Source organism: Cetorhinus maximus, chromosome 22 (assembly GCF_964194155.1).
Source record: "Cetorhinus maximus chromosome 22, sCetMax3.hap1.1, whole genome shotgun sequence".
Taxonomy (NCBI): Eukaryota; Metazoa; Chordata; class Chondrichthyes; order Lamniformes; family Cetorhinidae; genus Cetorhinus; species Cetorhinus maximus.
The window spans coordinates 25,870,920-25,892,809 of record NC_135900.1 but is presented as its reverse complement, the minus strand read 5'-3'; the positions used below and the strand labels follow the sequence as shown (position 1 = coordinate 25,892,809).

At 38.1% G+C, this 21,890-nt stretch overlaps 2 protein-coding genes across 2 annotated transcripts in view; both read left to right on the top strand.

Annotated features, from left to right (window-relative positions):
- rps16 (ribosomal protein S16) overlaps positions 1–21,890 on the top strand; it is a 284,445-nt gene that overhangs the window by 248,130 nt on the left and 14,425 nt on the right. The gene's annotated exons all lie outside the window — the stretch shown is intronic.
- On the top strand, positions 3,862–21,486 carry gnsa (glucosamine (N-acetyl)-6-sulfatase a). Its single transcript, XM_078567952.1, has 14 exons — positions 3,862–4,103; positions 4,667–4,726; positions 5,069–5,275; positions 7,791–7,856; positions 8,659–8,757; positions 9,957–10,124; positions 10,799–10,881; positions 10,971–11,089; positions 11,826–11,929; positions 12,799–12,900; positions 13,196–13,306; positions 15,607–15,717; positions 18,698–18,858; positions 19,157–21,486. The coding sequence occupies exons 1-14, from the start codon at positions 3,966–3,968 to the stop codon at positions 19,227–19,229; spliced, it is 1,602 nt and encodes a 533-aa protein (XP_078424078.1). The 5' UTR covers positions 3,862–3,965; the 3' UTR covers positions 19,230–21,486.

Here is a 21,890-nt window from a genome sequence, read left to right as displayed (position 1 = left end):
GGCTTATGCATGTGATGTTATTTGCATACAGGTTCAATCACAAATTTATGTGAAATTATGGACTGGATTATATGCACGCCCCCACTGGGTATGTTTTTGGTAGGGGCAGGGGCTGGGATAGGATGGGGGAGGTTGGAACGTAAAATATGGCTAGCCTACCATCTTCCTGCCCACCCCAACCCGGTCCCCATAAAACAGTAAATGGGCAGGTGCTGAAATCAGCAGCCTACCAGCCATTTTAAAAAAGATAACTAGCTGGCAATTGAGCTTGTTAATAACCCCACGCCCCAACAAATGGTGATCATATCAAACAACACATCCTTTTGGCTGTTTGCAATAGGCAGAGTACTGACCATAGTCAACCAGCCTGTGGTTACAAAACTCAGAGCATAGTATCTAACATTAGACGTGATTCCTCAATTGGGCAACATTTACTGAACAATCCTGAGTGTGCTACGAATTACACTAATAACCAATTTAAATTTATCAGTTGACCTCACAATGTAGCTCACTTACACTTGCTAGAAGCTACATATATTCATATGCAAGGACCTGTCCTCTGCAGGCAAAAGGAATATGTCCAGACATTGTACCTTTTTTGAATAAACGAAAGCATGGGGATAGTAGCTCCCTGGTGCATTCATCATAGCGATGTCTTGACCAATCAGAACTGACTTCCCAACCAATCAGCATCCGTTTTCTCATGCACTGTAAATTGCTCCATTTGAAATTTGGCATTCTTGCACCTGTTCTGATGAGTGCAAGACAAAAAGCTTTGACCGCATGTGTCTTTTGTCAGCAATATCTCTTATCTGTTGATTTTCCCTGATTCAATCTTATGAGCCTAGAGGTTTGGGAAGAATAGGTCTTAGCGTTTTTGACTCATTAGTTGATAGGTACTAAGTCAGAACATTTAAATATGGTAGTGTCACTATCTTGAGACCTATGTAAATTAATGGTAACATAGATTTTGGTGCCAGCCATCTCACAATCTCAACTGAGTCAGAAGTTGTGCATTCAAGTACCACTCCATAGACTTGAGCACAAAATCTAGGCTGACATTTCAGTACAGTACCGAGGGAGTGCTGTGTTGTTGGAGGTGCCATCTTTTGAATGAGACACTAAACTGACACCCTATCAACCCTTTCAGATGGACCTAAAAGATTTTGAGGCACTATTTCAAAGAAGAGCAAGGGAGTTCTCTCTGGTGACCTGGCCAATATTTATCCCTCAATCAATACCACCAGAACAGACTATTCAATCATCCTCACATGCTTGTTTGTAGGAACTTGCTATACACAAATTGGATGCTGTGTTTCCTAAATTGTAATAATAAGTACGCTTTGAGAGTACTTCATTGGCAATAAAATGCTTTGGGATATTCTGAGGTCGTCCATAATGAAAGCCTTTCTAAAAATTTAAATTTTACATGTGGACCAAGACTCTCTGATATCACTTATTTGGCCACAAAGTCAAACTGATGAAGGATACACACTAAACACATAATAATGTATTTTTCCTTTACAGTGCCAGCTGGCCTACTGTTTACATCTAGCATTTTCTGTGTTTATTTCAGATTTTTAGCATTTTCTGTATTTGTTTTATATTTAAATTGTGCAAAAGAAATTGATGCTATAAAAATTAGGAGAACTCAGATGACTAGCACACAACCTTAGCTGCTTAAAACATGCGTTAAGGTTTTTTACAGGAAATTAAATGCAAAAATTCTGACATACAGTATTAGAGGAACGTAGCAACATGGATAGAAGATTGATTAACAGACATATAAAAAATTAGACTTAATGAGTGTTGTTTGAGTTAGAATACCCGGTGTACCTCAGGAGTCAATGCTCAGCCAGACCGCCATTTTCTACTTTAATTCCTAAAAGTAAAATACATGAACATGTGGACACATAGTAGAATGGACAGAACAATGCAGTTTAATGCAGAAGAAGTGAGGTTATACAATTTAGGAGGAAATACTAAGGATGACAATATGTAATCAATGCAAAATCCTGAAGGGTATTGATGAACATAGAGTTTTTGTGGTTCAAATGTAAGCATGAGTGCAGGGTGAAAAAGGCATATAAAGGACCAAAACATTTTGAGTTTTATAAATAAGGGGCAGAGAGTATGATAGGAAAGTGGAAATTAGTAGAAAGTAATGGTTAGGCCACAGTCAGTGTACTGTGCAGTGTTGGAATGTGCATTAAAATAATAGAGGTTACAACATAGACTTACTGGGATGGTGTCAGAGATTGAAAGCTATAGTTATAATCAAAGACTTGAGATAATTTGCCCTGAATCAGAGAAAGCTAAGAAGAGGTCTATTAGTGGTTTTTATACTTTTAGTTTTGATGGGCAAGTGGGAAACAATTATTTCCTCTGGTTGGAATGCCACCAATGAGGGATTGTCAATTTAAAATTGTCAGAGAGCAAGGTCAGAATAACTTTATTTATGCACAGCCTTATTGGAGCATGGAGTACGTTGTCATGGAGTACTTTGAATCTGAAACTATTGCATCTTTTAAGGGTAAAGTGGATAAATATTTGAGGGAGATGAATATCCAGGCTGCATAAGGAGACATCAAGACAGAGGGATTAGTTTTTGATCATTTCAGAAAAGAACCAGTTCAGAGATAATGAGCCAACTGACCTTGTTTTGTGTTGTAAACAATTGTGAATCTAATGTTGTCACTCCTTCTTTACTGTATTGCAGTACAGTATGCAGGCACATTATTTAAAATTCAAATTCAGCTTGAGTTTTATTTCTGAGGATGGAACTTCCTCTTCTTGATGCATTTTCTTGTTTCTCACTTTTTTAGAACAGCAAAAATGTATTCCCTCTAATCCCTAAGGGCAGAGGCTTGACCTGCTCCTAAACTTCTGCTAAGGGTTGCAACTCTGAAACTACTGATAATGGATAGTCTAAAGTGGCCCATGGAAGAAGATTCTTCAGGTTGCTTCTCTTGCTGAGGCCATCTGGTGTAGTCTGTCCCTCTCTTCAGGTCCCATGCCTGTGTAACTGGGAAGCATTCCTACCTTCAGTTCTGATGAAAGGTCATTGGCCTGACATGTTAACTCTGGTTCTCAGTCCACGGACTCTGCTTCACCTGTTAAACAACGTCAGCATTTTCTGTTTTTATACCAAGCCCCAACGTTATGCTGGGTTCCCTTGTATACCAGAATGTGGGGACACTCAGCATTGTGAATTCCCCAGTTCCAACTCCTTATCAATATTGTGCTTGTAAGGGTTGCACGGGGTTGCTCTCTTTACAAGGCTAACTAGAAACATGGCCTAGGAGATCCGTTTATTTTTTCTGGTGAGTTTCTTTTCCCCTGGATTCACAGTGGGATATTTCAGGCCAATGACTTCCCTCATCTGTACCTATCTTTCTGATGATCTGTCTCCGCCTTTACATAGGCCATTCGACCGTATATACAACAACAATAAAAAAAGTATACTAACAAAAGACAATTTAGGGATAAACTATTGGTGTTTTGGGTACGTGGTAGTGTTATATTTGGACTACTATGTATCCTTTCTGCCTCTCTCACTGCAACAAAACACATACAAAATAGTTACAATACTTTGTAGTCTACATCACTTCTTCCTCCAAGGCGAACTCCTTTGTTTTCAAGTTGCCACAATTAAGTGAAATCCTTTGCAATAATGTGGGGTCCACCGAAAAAAAAAGTAAAAATAGCAACTAAATACATATAATGTTAAATAATTACGAAGAATTATGTATTTAGTATTAATATATTTGCGACAAGTAAACATTCCCCTTTGACTTGCGAATTGTTTTACCCTTTGAAAGGTTTCACCAGATGCTGTGGTCAGCTGACGCTGCTTTGCTTGTTTTGGAGGCGCATGTGACTCGTCAATCACAGAAAAGAAGCAGAGAGGAGGCAGCTCCGTCTAGAGAAAGAGGAAGTCAGAAAGGAGCGTGGAGTAGAGCGCCATGGCTTTACTTTCCGTGCCGTCGTCTTGTGTAGTCGCTCTCTTGTTTCTTTTGGCTACTGTTGAAGGGGTCAGCTCGAAGAAGCCAAATATAGTTTTGATCCTCACCGACGATCAGGATGTTCTCCTGGGCGGAATGGTGAGCAGGGAGTCGGTAGTTTGGCGGGGCGGGGGAGAGGTAGGGAGGGAGGGGGTGGGAGAGGAGAGCGACGTCTCGCTGGGAGAGCGAAAGATCCGAGTGGCTGTGGTTTGCTTTAAAGCACCAGAGAGACCCTGTTTGCTTTTAATGTCAGCTTCTGTCAGTGGCACCAGGCCTGGTGTAATTATCAGCAAAATCGGGCCTGATGGCAGAGTTAGGCCTGACTTAACGATGCTAGCTGTGTGACGATGAGCCTTCCGTGTATTTAAGCCAACTGCATCTTTGTTTTGAAAACAAAAAACTACTGCGGATGCTGGAAATCCAAAACAAAAACAGAATTACCTGGAAAAACTCAGCAGGTCTGGCAGCATCGGTGGAGAAGAAAAGAGTTGATCTTTGTTTTTGATTACTTTAATATGCAAGTTTAAGGCACAGCCAACTTAAATACTTCTCTTTTCTCCAGTTGTGTTTTTAAAAAAGTGCCCATAATGATCCTAAAACCCTCAAACCAAACAAACCAGGATTATAATGTATCTAAGCTTGAACCATTTTGTTTTCTGCAGACACCATTGAAGAAAACCAGAAAACTTATTGGAGATCTTGGAATAACCTTCAATAATGTGGTGAGCTGTCTTTTTTCCTGAAATCAACTTTTAAAATTAGTGCAAGATAGTCCAAGAGCCCCTTGTCTGGTTGATATGACTGGGGAAGTTCCTATCTGGGTGCTTTCTTGATTGATTGGTCAAGATAAAACCAATAGCTTACTATATTAAAACTTGCCAAACTCAGACTATTGTGAGACAAGTTTTTAAAAGTTTGTTACAGGAATAATAATGAACAAAACTAGGGTTGTATGCTCTTAAATATATTTCTAAGTGTATTTTTTAAAGAAATGCGCTAAAAATAATGTATGTGTGATTGCAATATATTTTCACATGTATCTTATTTATTTGTTTTTCATTTAGTATGTGGCCAGCCCTCTGTGCTGCCCCAGCAGAGCCAGTATCCTGACTGGGAAGTATCCACACAATCACCGTGTATTTAATAATACACTAGAGGGAAACTGTAGTAGCAAAGCATGGCAAAAAACACAGGAACCCAACACTTTCCAAGCTATCCTCCAACATTATTGTGGATACAAGACTTTTTTTGCAGGAAAATATTTGAATGAGGTAAAGTTCTTATTTTTGTGGCTGGAAGTTTATTTACGTCTTAGACTTAACAATTATGGTATTCATCATTGTGAGAAACTGTTTAGCAAAATTTTCAATCATGATCATTAAATGAAATGTTTTATTGGAGGGTTTTTAAAAGGATTATGTTTTGTTACATTCATGCTTTAAAGGCTAATTTTAAAAAAAAATCCTGGTGGTATTCAAAAGGTCCCTTTGATACGAGCACAAAATGGAAGGTGAAGTAAAAGCAAAATGCTGGAAAGGAAAAGCAAGCTCGTCGCATTCCTAAAAGTAAAAGACACATGGAAGAAAGTTAGCCCAGCTCTTTGCAGGTGCTGACTGGCGGTGTACTTTATTCAGCACCTGCTTTTTAATTTTATTTGAAATTTGCAGCCTTATTTCTCTTCCAATTTTCATGAATAAAGATAATCCTGAAAGGAGAGGATACAGTTATATTGGAATTCAGTGTATTGAGGGCAAGAAGGTTGAAGTTGGTAAAGCTGAGATATAAGGCAAGATGTAACCAGTGTACAGAATTATATAAATGAGATTACCACTTCAAGCAACAAAAAAAAAATATCAGGTACGGAATCTGGGGTTTAATACAGAAAGCCCCAAAAGTCTCTTGTTTGTGTTTGTTTTTTCTCTCTTCCCCACTCCCAGATGAGAAGTTCGTGGGCCCAGAACTTTGATTCCTGGGGCGGTGTGAGGGAACCCATCCCTGGAGGTTCCTATGCAAGAACTGCATGGGAGTTGCCCAGGAAGTTTTAAACTTTGCAGTGGACAGTTATCCTGCACCTGGGACCGCCCAATACTGCAGTTTAAATTAGAGACTTTGGATGGTTCTGACTCTTTTAGCAGAATAGTTACCTGGAAAACTCACCAAAGCTCATTACACAGCACCTTCCAAACCCATGACTGCTACCATCTAGAAGGTCAAGGGCAGCAGACACATGGGAACACCACCACTCACCATCCTGACTTGGTTCCTTCACTGTTGCTGGGTCAAAATCCTGGAACTCCCTAACAGCACTGTGGGTGTACTTCTACCATGTGGACTGCAGCAGTTCAAGAAGGCAGCTCACCACCACCTTCTTGAGGGAAATTAGGGATAGGCAATAAGTGCTCTCCTAGTCAGTGACGCCTGCATCCCGTAAATGAATTTAAAAAAAAAAATTAGAAGGATTAAACCCACTCTAACTCCTGGGTAACTATGGTACTAACTCAGCAAACTGCACCCCCTGCCCCTCCTCCACCCAATCACTTACTTTCTCCCTGGCTTCTTGGTGGCTGGGACCTTTAGCTGCCGTAAAGCGGTTAAGTTCAGTGCTGTAAAAAGACGGCATGACTTTATTTCACACAATACAGCACCTTTGCACAGAAAGGACTCTGGAGCTGCTGTGCTGTACATTTCTCACCAGGCATGGGGTGGAAGGTCGGGTGAGAAATGTTCTCCCGACCTGCATAAGTGAAAAGAAGTGGCATTCGCTGGTGTTTGAATTCCTGGCTCTGGATTCCCAGCTACCTGTGATTGTTTTACTGCTTGCATTTTGAGTATGTTAATCATGTGATTTATTTTTCATTTTGTTGTTCTTGCCATATTTCAATTTGTTTTAATTGGAAATGAACCTCAAAATAGGGCATCTGCAGTCACAAATGAAAGTCGCTTTCATCAAATTACTTGTTTGGAAAATGCACCGAAGGAAGGCTGCTGTGATCAGTTTATGGTGAACCAATGTACATTACTTTTAAGTAGCTCCTAACTTTACCAAAGGGGCTGTCTCCTCCACCCTAATGTTGGGTATTTTATGCTGCTCAGTGAATTCTTGCCCTACATCTGGGAGAGGAGGTAAAGCAAACAAGGCATCCATGAAACTGTTCTGCTGAATAACATCAGTTTTATTTGCTAAAACTCTAGATAAATATTTGGATTTTTCGATGTATATTCATCTGAACTTTTAAGCATCGTCTCCTTTCCTAAGCTATTCTAACAATATTATATCCAATGTAATATGAAAAAACTTAATGTACTTTTGTATCTGATGCTTTGAATTTCTTGAGCAATATCAATATTTTCAGCTAATTCTCTAAGGAATGTATACTAATAAATAGCTAACACTTATTAAAGTCGCATGGTGCCACTTGATTGATTACAGGTACTGTTTATTTATAAAGATTAAATGTTGTAAGTATTGAATGTGTCCTTTTTAGAAATGACTGTTCATGCAGATTTTCAATACGATTAAGACTTCCTTTCTTCACAGTCATTATATATTATGAATGGCAAAAGTTAATTTGTGGTTGTCTTGTTCTATCCTCCCCTTGGGATAGATGCGTCCCCATAAAGTGGAAAGGAGTGGTGGGAGAATTATGTAATTTTAGGATATTTTCAGAGTCCTCCCCTTGTAGGTCGTTTCAGGCAAAACTATTCATTGAGCTGGAAAAATAAATTTTCTTCCCTGGTAAACATTTACAATCTTATAGTTATATTTGTGTATTGCTTATTCTACAGTATGGATCAGAGGTTGCAGGTGGCATTGAACATGTACCACCAGGTTGGGATCACTGGTATGCTCTGGTAAGCATTTACAAGGAGTTCGTTGTTGACCTATAGAACAACTGTTTTATCTTCGTAATTACCTTAGATGCAGTAAGAATTCTGCAGAATTTGCATTTCAAGTAAAGTTACACATGTAACGGGGAGGCAAATAAATTGATGTTTTGTGTGCAATTACCATATGAAATACTTTGTTTTAAATGTAGAATAGGAAGAGATGAATTTTCTGCCTGGTTGTGGGCCTATATTCCTTGGAGTTTAGAAGAATGAGAGCCGATCTCATTGAAACGTGATTCTGAGGAAGCTTGATAGGGTAGATGCTGAGAAGTTGTTTTTTCCCCTTATTGGGGAATCTAGAATAAACTGGGTCAGTCTTAGGATAAAGGGCTGATCACTTAGGACTGAGTTGAGGAAATTTCTTCACTTGAGTTGTGATTCTCTGGAATTCTCCATCCCAGAGCGTTGTTGATGCACCATCATTGAATATATTAAGGCTGCGAAAACAGGTTTTTGATCACTTGGGGAATCAACAGATATGGGGAGTGGGCAGGAAAATGGAGTTGAAGCCCAAGGTTAGCCATGATCGTATAGAATAGCAGAGCAGGCTCAATGGGGTGTATGATTTACTTCTATTCTTTACTTTTTATGAATGCAATGTACAAATTAAAATGTACAAGATCTAATGAAAATAGATTGCAGTTAGAAAATCCTCATAGCTGGCTATTGTTGTGTATTTTTTTTTGCGTACAGTTGGTTGGGTGGGGGAGTGGTTAGCTTGCAGGAGCTCGAGTATAATGCAATGCTGACTATTTTCACTTTTTAGGCAAAGAATTCAAAATACTACAACTACACACTTTCTGTTAATGGAAAACCACAGTATCACGGTCAGAACTATAGCCAAGATTATCTAACTGATCTACTAGTGAGTAATTTTTTCACCTTTTTGTTTACATTTATATTGTGGTACATTTGTAGATAAACTTGAATGGAAATTTAAACAGGGTGTGCAAGTCTCCTAATCAGCCAAAGTTTCTTGTCATGCTAGCAAATGCAGGTCATTGCATAGGAGCACTTCTGTTGGATGATGGAACTATTCTGCTAATGAATGATGGAAATTTATAATTCTTCCCTCCCAGGTCCAGTTTTTAAATTCATAAATTTGTAAAATGACTTGTTTTGGATATGATTTCCCTCTGTCTTGTCCTGCTCAGAAAGAAATAGGCAATGTACAGTGCCTTCCACACCCTTTTGTATGACCCCAAATGCTTTCCAGTCAATAAATACTATTGTAATGTAAGAAATATGGCAGCCAATTTGCACACTGCCATGTTCCTGCAATAGCAATAAAAAAAGCCTACATCATCTTTGCTGTAGGTTGAGGGATAAATATTGATGGGGTCACCAGGGGAACTTCCCTGCTCTGTTCTTTGATATACATCTTGTTTCATGTCATCTTTGGAAGATGGCACCTTTTGAAGTGCCAGCCTGGGTTCTGCTCAAGTTTTAAAGTAGGACTTGAGACAAACTGACACACGTATTGAAAATTCGAGTGCAACTTCTAACTTATGGACATTTATTTTCCATTCATGTATGCTTAAATCTTAGTTGGGGCTTTACTGCCCCAGATCCCATTTAAGTGTATGCCTTGCTTTCAATCATGGTTTTCTTTCTCTTCCTCCCTATTCTCTCTCTCTCCCTTTCTCCTTTGCATAGTGTTGAACATCAAGATGGTGTAACCTTAGAGATTCTTAGTTGTACAGTTCGGGAATCCAATGCAGCTGATAAGTGCAGGTCTAACTTGATATATCTGCTGTAATTAGCTGGAGATCTATGAACTGGTAAATTACCACACACTATGACAGCACTCAGGCTTAAGTGATTACAGGCATTTGTCCTGATTTACTGCAGTTTTTGGAAGGCTGTTCCTCTTGGTTTAGGGAGAGATCTTTGACAGCTACCCCTTCTGCTTCATTGTTTTGGGTCTGTGAAATACATGGCAATTGTTTTTACTTTTCAGTATGCTGTGATTTCTCTCCAGTATTTGTACACATTGCCTTGTTTGTATTTTATAATTGCTATAACTTCAGTTAACATTCTAACTTTAATGCTTTCACTTGACAGTCAAATGTTTCATTGGAGTTTTTGGAACACAGAACCAAGTATTCTCCATTCTTTATGATGATCTCTACTCCAGCACCACACTCCCCTTGGACTCCTGCCCCACAATATGAAAAGAGCTTTTTGGATGTTAAAGCACCAAGAAACAGCAACTTTAACATACATGGAAAGGTACTTTATACTGAATAGTGGATATAATACATCAGCATATTAATTGTTATCTTCCTCTTCAATCCCAGTTGTGACTAACTTTTTGTATATTTTTGCACTACAACTATAAACCCAAGTGTTTTTGGCCAAAGTGACTTTAGGAATATCTAGTAAAATTTCATCAATTGCTGAAGAAAGTAAACTAAACTACTCTGATTACTTTTTAATTGATGTATTATGCAATTATACGCCTTCTTAAAATAAATGAGTTAAAATGCCAATCAGTTCAGACCAATATAATAAGATGTAAGCTTTATTTGCTCATGGAATTCAAGTGATTTAATCTAAAGGCATTCTGTTGGATCACAGTGATGTATAATGTAATTTCAAGCTTAACCTGAAGTGTTTTTTTTCGAACTGATGTTGCAGCATAATTTCTACGCTAGGGCATGGGAGAGGGGTAAAAGGAAAGACCCCATCAGCTTCACTGGCTTATATCTCTTGAGTTGGCTAATGTCTATCATTGTTAGAAGCTTGTGTAAAAATCAGCTGCATAAAATAACAGTGCAATGAAAATATAAATATTCCAATTTTAAAAGCCAAAAGAGGCCAGGGATAGATGCAGAATAGTCACAAGCTTTTTAAAAAAAAATGATATTTGAATGCTTCTCAATTGACACTAATGTTTCTTGAAGGATAAACATTGGCTAATCAGGCAAGCAAAGACTCCCATGACCAACTCTTCAATTCATTTTCTGGATAATGCTTTCAGGAAAAGGTATCGCTGTTTCTCATTCACTTCATTTCTTAATTTGTCTTAAAATCAATATGGAGATGTTTAGTGTAATCCTAGATTATTTTTCTTAGATGGCAAACACTGCTGTCAGTGGATGATCTTGTAGAAAAAGTTGTGAAGAAACTTGAAGCAGTCAAAGAGCTAGAAAACACCTACATTTTCTTTACATCTGATAACGGCTATCATACAGGTGAGTAATAATAGTTTCTTTCTTTCCTGTCAAGTTCTGTTATTTGGAGCTGGTATGCTTTTCTAAGCCTAGTGTATGACACTCACTTTGGAATGCACTCGTATATAATCGATTACAAATCTAGCCTATTAAAATTACCAATATTCTGTTATCAACCTTTTAGAATTAACCTAATTTATTCTTTTGAAATCAGGATCAGTTGGAATGCTGTACGGCAAAATGTAAAATGTGACGCTGAACAACATCACACTGATTTATAGTTGCAGTGAAATTTTTAAGTTGCCTTTGATTACCAGGATCTCTTAGTTTCAGTACAATTGGTTTATTAAGTTCTCCATTATATTTAGTAAGATATTATTGGATAACAGTGACCTTGTAACCTATCCAATTTACAGTGGATTCTACAACAATTATTGCAGTCTATGCAGTTGTAACTGTCACCAAACTTTCTCCACTCATCAAAGTAGAGTTCACCATTATTCCCTCAGTTTGAAAAGGTTAATCAAGCAGAATTCAGTCAATTCTGCAATAGCTATCTGTTTGCTGTACAAACTCCTAACTGTTTAGAAAATAGCATATATAATTATGGCTATCTTGAAATTGCTTCCTTTAATTATACAGGATTGTGGTAGTGGTAGAATGTATTATAAAACTAGCTGAAATCAAGAATGCATAGCACTAGTTCAATAAATGCATTTCTTTGATTATAATCTTTGTTGTTTTAAATGTATTTTAGGTCAATTTTCTTTGCCAATTGACAAACGACAACTATATGAATTTGATATTAAAGTGCCATTGCTTGTGCGAGGACCTGGAATCAAATCTAAAATGAGTAATAAGGTACATGTGCCTGACAGCTGCTTGTGTAAATTGTGGGTAGAACAACTCTCTGATCAAAACTGACAAACTATAATATGGAGTTTATTTGAGTCCAAGATTCTCTAGAAAGCAAGGTCTGTTTAGATTCTTTGGCAGTTTAACTCTATTTAAAAGCAATTTTGTAACATGAAATGTACTTATCAACAGACTCTGGACCTGGCCACATAGTCTGATCAAGAGCGTAATCTTGAAGATGTTTTAATGCAACAATTATTTCGTGCAAAGTTCCACTTTTGATGCTAGCAATGTTTTCTTAAGTAATGCACTGAACGATTGACAGTGATTTAAATGCTGAAAACTTGTGTTCAAAAAAATCAGCAAGCCTATTTGAAACATTTGAAGCCAGGTTTCCTCTTTGAATAATTCTACATCACCATGTTTCTTTTAACCCCAGGATCATGTATAATACTAGACATTTTTCACAGCTCAAAATCCACACTTTATTCTCATGTCCTCCAATGCTACTCTGATTCTGTTGTACAGTAGTTGTTTTGAAGTTTCTTCTACAGCCTAATGAGACAATAATTGTACCCCATGCAGATTGTTTTCTGGCATTAAGTTTGAATTTGCATAGCACCAGTCTTCAAAGAGCATTGTCACCCAATGAAGCAAATAATGTTGCATAAATATTCAGTGTGGTGGGAAGTGGAATGAAAATGGGGTGAATGCATTGCGTCAGATTGAAATGTGATGTGTTTCTGATATGCTAGCCATTGATCTCAGAACCTTTAGAGGAAAATGACAACTGGTTGATGTTTATTTTTAAGCTGAATAGATGATTTAAGACTTTTGTAGTGGTCTTTCTAATGAGTTTGAATTTCCTTCTGCAGATGCTTGTAGCAAATATTGATTTGGCTCCCACATTCTTGGATATTGCTGGCTATGATATTAACAAGACTAGGATGGATGGCATGTCTCTCTTACCTTTGCTGGTAAGTTTTTTGAGACATTGACCATGTGGTGTAACTATAATTTAAATCTTTTATTAGTATGGGCATGACTATAATAAAAGTAATTCTGAATTGAAGTGGCTGTTGTAACTTCATCAATCCAATTGTTTCAGATCTACTACAACCCCAAGTTTAATTTTAGCTCTAAATCATGTTCAATTATGTGAAAATAGGATGGTAGATTGTAATAGACTTGATAAAACAGAGTAATCACTGAAGATTTTAAGTTTTCATACCAAAACCACCTTTGTATAATTTACTTCACTTCTATCCTCAGAGTGGTATGGCGCAAAATGTGACGTGGAGGACTGATCTCCTTGTAGAATATCAAGGAGAGGGACATAATAGAAGTGATCCTACTTGCCCCTCATTGGGCCCTGGGGTTACTGTAAGTATTAGAGAATTTTCAGTCTGGGTGTTGTAAAATGTCTACCTTGCAGAAAATTCCAATACAAATTAAGAATGGTACACATACCAAAAATATTTTTTAAACTTTTAAATTTGGGCTCAGCTGTTTGTTTCTGGATAGTGGGTTTACAAATGATCTGAAACTTTTTTTTATATTGCTACTTTTCTTTTTGCACTGTGACTTTGGATGTGTATTCAAATAAAATTGCATGATAAAACTAAGAAATGAAACTCCAAAGAGCTTGTATTCAGGGCTGTATAACCCCAGCCCTGTGGAAAATGGCACTCGATGCCCTGATCTTCTGTTCTGATAGCAACACTGTAAATTTTTGATGTTGCTGCTATGCATGAGCCTGAACATGTGTAGAGGTGTTCATTGTCATAGATTTCCTTTAGTGTGTCACAAAACTCCAGTTTGCTGGCTGCTGCAACTCTTCATGTTTCATTGATGCCAGTAGCTGCAGTGTATCAATCAGTTTGGTTGTGTTCTACAATGCCCTGGACTGCCAGCCATCCCGGAACACTACTTTTTTTTTTCTTGAGCTAATTTTAGTCTGAGGAAATCCTAGTAAAGGTTTGGTTCTTCCACACAGGAGGATATTTCAGTTTTGCTGCATTTTGCATTAGTTTTTATTTGAACTTCAAGTTACTGTCGGGTGCTATTGATGCAATGGCATGAAAGTATATACTTGCATCCATAAAGGAAATGGTAAAAGACTCCATTAGATTAATGTAATCTCTTGCATTTCTAAGTAAAGAGGGCTCTTGTGTGGTTGAGGTATGCACTCTATTAACACAATGTTATTACAATTATGCAGCTCTTCCTTGAGGCTTGTCCCTACCTGGTTGGTCTGTAACCACAAAGCTTTTAAGTTGGAAGCTTCCATCTCACCTGAGGAGGGTATAGGCCAATCTTTATCCAACGAACAGCTCTGAAAACTACTCACATTTTGATAGCTGTGACAAATTTCACCAAAGCAGCTGAGACAATCCACAACAATGTTCAAAACCAAACACCCACAACATTCTTAAATTCAATTCTCTCAATGTTAATGGATAGATCCTTTTTTAAAAATCATCCAAGTAAAATCGGTTCTTCCTTGGGCCCATTTGTGAAATGCATCCATTAGTTTTTGAGATTAGTTTGTAAACAGTACAATGGACAAAAACATCACCTCTGCCTACCTTCAGCGGTAGAGGTGTAACTAACCTCTGGGTAGTCCTGTGTAAAGAGAATATCATTTTTTTTCTAATTATTGTGGGATACTGAAGTGTGTGTGTGTGTGTGTCTAGCTTAATTAAACTGAAGACGGCCAGACTGCAAGCTTTAAAACATCAAAGGGGTTAGGTGTAAAAGCAGGCATTTTGAAATGGAGATGGACAAGCTAAGATGAGATCCCCAAAGATACAGTATCATTGGGAATTTGCATGAGGGGATAAGTGAAGAGTGAATTGTTGGCAATTGAATTTCAAAAGACATAACCGTAAGTTTTACAACTGGCAAAATCATAAATAAGTAAGGCAAAGTTATTAGGTTTATTTTACCTGGAAGTGCTGGCCATAATGACATTGTGAAAGATTTTTATGTTCTGGGAAAGGTAACTTCCAAAGTTTAAAACAATGGATTTAAAGACCAAAGGGGGAGAAAATATATTGAAGGAAACACTCAAAAGCTGGATGGGAGTGACCATGTGAGATGTTCAAACGTAGACTGTGTGAAGACACACCTGGGAAAAGCCTCTAGCCACCCAAGAGAAGTGCTTGTTTGTTCCAGAAAGCAAGGTTTTGTTAAAAAGCCTTGGATTTCCATTGTCGGGGGAGAGGGAATCCCTGTGAAATACCTCCCTTTATTGCAACAGTGGTTGCCTCATGGTAATATTACTGGACGTTTTATAGATTAATCTATTTGGACTGTTCTGGGAAAAGGATGTTTATTTGTGAGCCTAGTTAAATAGAAATCTTTTGGGAAATGTCATGAGACTAAATTTAACTGTGTAACTGATCTTGTGTTTGTATTTAAATTTAATTTAATATTTAAAATCTCAAAGTGATAGTGGAATCTTTACTTCTGACTTTAGTGAACATACCTTCTCATAATAAAAATACAAATTGCAAATCATTGTGATAGCTTGGCCAAGTTTCCCTTTGGGATTTGGTCAGCCTGGCACTTACCATCTGCCATACCATAACACCTGAGAAAAGACTATTTAAAATGTTGTATTAGTTTTTATGGTTAAAACTGTTTCAATCCTCATCTAATGTGTCAATCTTTTCCTACAGAATTGTTTCCCTGATTGTGTTTGTGAAGATGCATATAACAACACCTATGCATGTGTAAGAACAATTGCCACTCCAGCTGACTTGCAGTATTGTGAATTTGATGATAGTGAGGTAGGTGCAGTTTAAATATAATGTCTTACACCCAAGTCTTGGATTGTCAGTTTGAAGGTGATGCTCACTTTCTTACTGTTTTCTTTGACTTCAAGCTGAGTTCTGAGCTAGTCTGATCAAAAACAATTGGGAACAAAATTGCACCCATTTTATATTGTGGCAGTGCCCCTAATAACTGTCCCAACTTTGGCCATTGGAACTGTTATGTAAGTAAGACAGTGTGTGTGTGTGTGTGTGTGTGTGTTACTAGAGGTCATGACCAGCTACCCCAGCAAAGGCTAAGGTTCTGCTGCCATTGACATGTACTGTTTATTTCTTACTGCAGGCTAGCTGTTTAATTTTACATCACTGGTCTGTATGTAGCTTACCCAAGAAAGACCTAGCAGCCAGAAATGGTTACTATTGTAACTGCATACACAAAATTGCTCTCGATTTTGTTGCTGTGGAATCAGATTTCAACAGCCTTGAAAATCTTGATCATTTGATAGTGTTGAAGAGCCATTGCTGTAGCTTGTTGCATGTTTTCTTTATAGTGCCTCGAGCTGTGTGATCTATTTGCTGTACTGACCCCTGTCTCCTTAAACTCTAGTGCCCAACAAATGCAAGGAGCTCATGGATGACTTTGTCTCTAAGATTGAGACCATCTAATCACTGCCTCTGCCATTTTCCTCCATCCCCCTCACCTACTGGGCCAAACTACCTTCAGTTTCTCCTTCTCCTCTTCCCTCCCATGTACCCTGTTCCACTCTAGCCCTGAACTCATTATTGTCTTCCCTCTTAACTCCCATAAGCCCTCTCCCAAGCTCATCTTGTCCACGAAAGTCACCTACTACCTGCTCCCTCAACCCTGTCCCTGTTGACCGCTCACTACCCAACTTCCCACTTCCCTTCCTGGCTCATGTCGACTGATATTAATGGTACTCCTTCCTTGGGTACTGTTTTTCCCTCTTGCCTTCAAATGTTCTGTCGTCATCCTTCCTTAAACCAACCCTCCATCTTGCAAACTATTGCCCACCTCCAACCTCCCTTTCCTCTTGAGTCTTGGAACATGTTGTCACCTCCCAAATCTGTGCCTATCTTCCCTGACCTGAATGTTTGTTTTCCCCCCCCCCCACCCCTCCACCCTGCCACAGTACTGAAATGGTAATCACAAATACTGTGACTGCATGACTAATGTAAATTATCTTTCCTTGACCTCTTGGTAGTCTTAGACACTGTTGACCACATCATCCAGCTGAGTGAGATTGCACTCGCCTGATTCCATTCTTGGCTATCTAATCACCAGCAATGGCTTCTCTTCCCACTTTTTTTTTTACCTTGCTGGTCCCCTCCTATTTCTCAAACATGCTGTCCCTCAGTAACATCATTTAAAAATGCAGTTTCATTTTTCACATGTATGCTGACAAAATCCAGCTCTACCTCATCACCACTCCTCCGCTGTTACTAAATTATCAGACTGCGCCTCTGATATCCAGTACCGGATGAGCAGAAATTCCCTTCAATTAAACATCGGGAAGACCGAAGCCATTGTCTTTAGTGCACGCTACAAAATTATGTTCTGTAGTCACTGACTCCATCTGCTTTCTTGGCAACTGTTAAGGCTCAGTCACACTGTGTAGGTGTGGTGTCATATTTCATCCCAATATGAGCTTCCAACCACACATTTCGTGGCATCACTAAGACTGCCAATTTCCACCTCCTAATATTGCCCAACTTTGCCTCTACTCATCTGCTGGAACTCTCACCTATCCCTTTGTTACCTTTTAGACTCTACTATTCCAGTGCACTCTAATCCAATCTCTAACATTCTACCCTCTAAATGTAAATGCTATGTAGAATGCTGCTCATAGTGTCCTATGCACACTAAGTTGTGGTCATCCATCACCCTGCTGTTTATTGATCTAAACTGGCTCCTGGATAAGTAATACCTTTTTAATAAATACTCATCCCTCCCTACCTCTGCCCCACAACCCCTTAATTCTCACCTCCTGAGTATCCCCTGATTTTAATTACTCCATCAGTGGCCATGCCTTTAGCTGTCAAGGCCCTTCTAACACGCTCCACCCATTACCCCTTTCCCTCCATTAAGACACTCACTTAAACCTACATCTTTGACCATCTGCCTTACTATTGTGTTATTGACTTGATATCAAATTTTGCATTTATAATGGTCCTATAAAGTGCCTTGGGACATTTTTATAGTGCCTATAACATAAAGTTATTTTCTTAGTTGAAAGACTAGTAGATGTGGGGTGAGGGTGTGGGTCGGGGGAAAAGGAGTTGCTGTGTGATGCAACGAAAACCTTTTTAACATGCTAGGCCTAAACTCATTAGGTAACCAGGATACTGCATCCTTGTTTATTCTGTAATTTTGAAGTGGGATTGGTTCCAAAATACAAATTTTAAATGTCAGTACAGCCAGTTTTCTTTGGCCTAAATTTGGCCTCCTTTGTGACAAACTTAACTTGTGTAGATTTTTATATTACAAACACTTATGTACTTTCTAAGCCTTTGTTGGATTTCAAGTTAACTTGAAGCAATTCTGTGATTTATGACCACAGAAACTTGCATTGCAATGTGACAGGATGGGGAAGAGAGATTGGATAGATGAATGCATGAAATGTACAAGAATGTCCAAATTTTTAATGTCAATCTTTTGTGAACCTAATTCTAAAAGAATTTGTAGAATATGCTTTAAAATTATAAATCTGTCCTTAAGTTGCAATTCACTATTAGTGGTATATAAGCTGTAATGTGCCTGCATTCTCCAGCTTAGAAATCTTGTCAGGTAAAACACATTCTACTAGGTAGAAAAAGAAGCTTCCAATGATTCAGTTAATCAGAAAGTTACCTAGGAGTTTTTAAACACTGATAAATTTGCAATACATGGGTGGATGTGGCATTTGCCATTGTTTACTTTTTGAAAGTGAAAGGCATGAGTATACCAATTCCCATAATCTTGAGGTTTTTTCTATTTTAGGTGTTTGTAGAAGTCTACAACTTAACCTCTGACCCACACCAAATCACAAATATAGCCAAGACTATAGATCAAGAAGTTCTTGAGAAGATGAACCATCGTCTCATGATGCTACAGTCTTGTTCTGGATCAACATGTCATACACCAGGAATATATGATCCAAGGTAAGGAATGTATGGACTTTCTGTAGTAGAGATCTGTAACCTTTGGCTCTTTAACATTGCATTTGTGGCCCTCAGCCATTTCCAGTTAGATTGCGTTAAAGTAAAAAAAAAAAGCCTAAAGGAAAGCAAGAGCTGTTTTTATTGTGGGGATAAAAGGCTAATCATGTTGCATTTAGTTAATTATTTTAACAAAAAACCTTTGGCAACAAACATGGCCATCTTACTTTCCCAGATTGTGTAGCTTGGTAGTATTTGTATCACCTGCCATTCATGCAGATTAACACGTACTTTTTCTTAGGTACAGATTTGACCCTCAACTAATGTTCCATCATGGACCTGCTGCACCCAAGTTATTCCACAAAACCTTATGAGGCCTTTTGCTGGCTGTCACCTATTACACAACCTTGTACTTTGTTTTGTGTGGACTGCAAATCACTAGGAATTGTATTTTTTTTCAATATGTCACCTCCTTTCCTCCTCCTTCCCCCCCACCCCCCACCACTTAAACCCAATGTAAAGACATGTTTTCATGTTTAAAGGAAAAAATTGCCTTTTGAAAAGTGAAAAATTTTAATGTACTTTTATGTATTGATCTAAATAGCACTATTTATTTTGCAAGGACCATTGTCTTCATTTCAAAAGGAGCTATGCATATAATTGCTTGAGGTACAAAAGAGAGCCAAAACCATTTTGTTTTTTTCTTGCATGAGTTATCTGGTAACCAGAGCTATACTTGGTGGGTACTGAATGACCTTTTCCAGTTGTCATTTGCTTCTCTGTAGCATGATCCAGTAGTGTCTCATTTCTGTACTTGACTTTGGACTGGACTTCACTGTAAAAGATATTCCAAGAAGCATATGGACGGCAGAAAAATGTGGGTTTTTGTGGCAAATCCTGCTCCTTCTTTCCAGTGGCCATCCTGCCCATAGTAATGGGAACATTGCTCATAATTTTGGGGCAGAGGCAGGTGACTGGGATTAAATTATTGGCTCACAGCCGATTTTATTGCTTCTCTTCATTCTCTGCTTCAAAATGGAACAAAATATTCCATCAGGAAAGGATGGTCTTGCATTTCCTGTATGCGGTCTCTTGGGTCAGGCTTGTGTGAGTAGTGCGAAGAATGGAGTAAATTCATCTGATTCTACACATATATGCTTAGTACCAGACTTGCTTTTAAATTGAAACACTTAAATCCCTAGAATGGCTTATCTTAGTCGAGTTTTTTTTTGTTGCTCCTAACAGATCTGTTTCCAATCCCAGCAATAGGTTATTAACTTGGCTACCATACCACTGTCACCAAGACTGGCCACTTAACCATTTTAGTTGTGACCCTCTTTTTCTCTCTTCACCCACAGTCAGTGTTATTTTTGAGAGAATACTGTAACTCAAGACAAATTGAAATCTATTGGCTTGATCATCTTTTCTGATTTTGGTGGTAAGGGATAGTAGATATTCAAAAGTTGCCCTGATATCCATCTTATTTACTGCCAATGTGTGTTCTTCAATAGTGTGAAAAATGCCTTTGATCTCTTTTTCTCCTGAGGCTTTGCTGAAGCTCCTCAGCATTGAATGACAGAATTCTATATTATCCATGCGGCTGGAAATCATTCTATAAAATCTGAATCATAATTCTCACCAAATGAAAGCTTTCTTCAATTTAAGTGTTTTGCTTTAAAATTAAGCTGGCTTTCCAATGGTAGTGGGTTTAGATATTGCACTAAAGGAATTGAGATCCCAGCTGTATTTTTTTTTTGATATGCAGGAGCTGTGCTCTTAGCTTTCTTTCCTAGCTGAGTATGAGGAAGATGTGTGAAGGCCCAAGTGGCTAATGGTTGCTAGAAAAATTTGGCCAATAGCTATGCTATCTGGCCATTGCTATCAGCTGTTGTTTTTATTGATCAATTGTCCACTAAATCTAACCACTTCATAATGTGTCCTGCGATGTTGAATTATCTACCAGAATGTCTTTTATTCAAGGATGGAATTATTCTTTATAATCTTTTACACTGTGGCACCTACTTTCCTACAATTTTGAGCAAGGCTTTGCTTAATATTTATATTGGGAACACTGCAAAATGATTCTGGACAGAATGCTGAAGCAACACTGTAAATTGTCTGAAGAGCAAAAAAACACACACTTAAAGCTGTCTTTAACCAACGTAGGTATATTTAGAGTTACATAGTTGACACTGTCTCTAGGATAGCACTGGCCTATAGCCTTATTGATGTGCATTAGTGAAGAGGTTTATCTAGCAACCCTTGACTAAGGTCTGCCTTTTGCCATGTGTATCTGTAAAACCTACAAAAATGTCATGCACTTGAGCAAGCATTTAGTTTAGCTTTGAAATATAAAGGGTTTAAAAACATTTTGTACATCAATATTGCAGTGTTAATGATAAATCTTGTATTTTCAGTGCTAAACTTTGCATTTTTAAACCAAGTTATGTAGCTTGGATAACAATTTGTGTAAACTTGATGTTATTAAGGAGGTTCAGATTCTAGGCACTTGTAATGCTGACTTTGAATTGAGATTTCTTCTTTTTCCCAAAGATGATTTAAGTGCCCTTGATTGTACTTTTGAGATGTGATTATGTTGGCTCAATTTAATAAATGACTTTTCAATTTGAAGTTGGGATATTTTTTCTTTGCGGACAGGGTCTTTAAAATTGACATTTCCAGATACCCTGATTATCACACTGTTAGTAGAACTCCTTGTATTTGCTGTTAACTGATAACTAGGAACTTAGGAGCAGGAGTAGGCCATTCAGCCCTTCTGCTCTGCCATTTGATAAGATCATGGCTGACCTGGTTGTGGTTACAACTCCACTTTGCTGTCTACCTACCATAACCCTCGACTCCCTGTATATCAAAAATCTATCTTTTCCCTGAATAAATTCAGTGACCCAGCCTCAACTGCTTTGTGGGGAAGAGAATTCCACATACTATAAGGACCTTTTATGAGGAAAGAAATTCTCATCTGTCTTAAAAGGGAGACCTCTTATTCTTAAACTGTGTCCTCTAGTCCTAGTTTC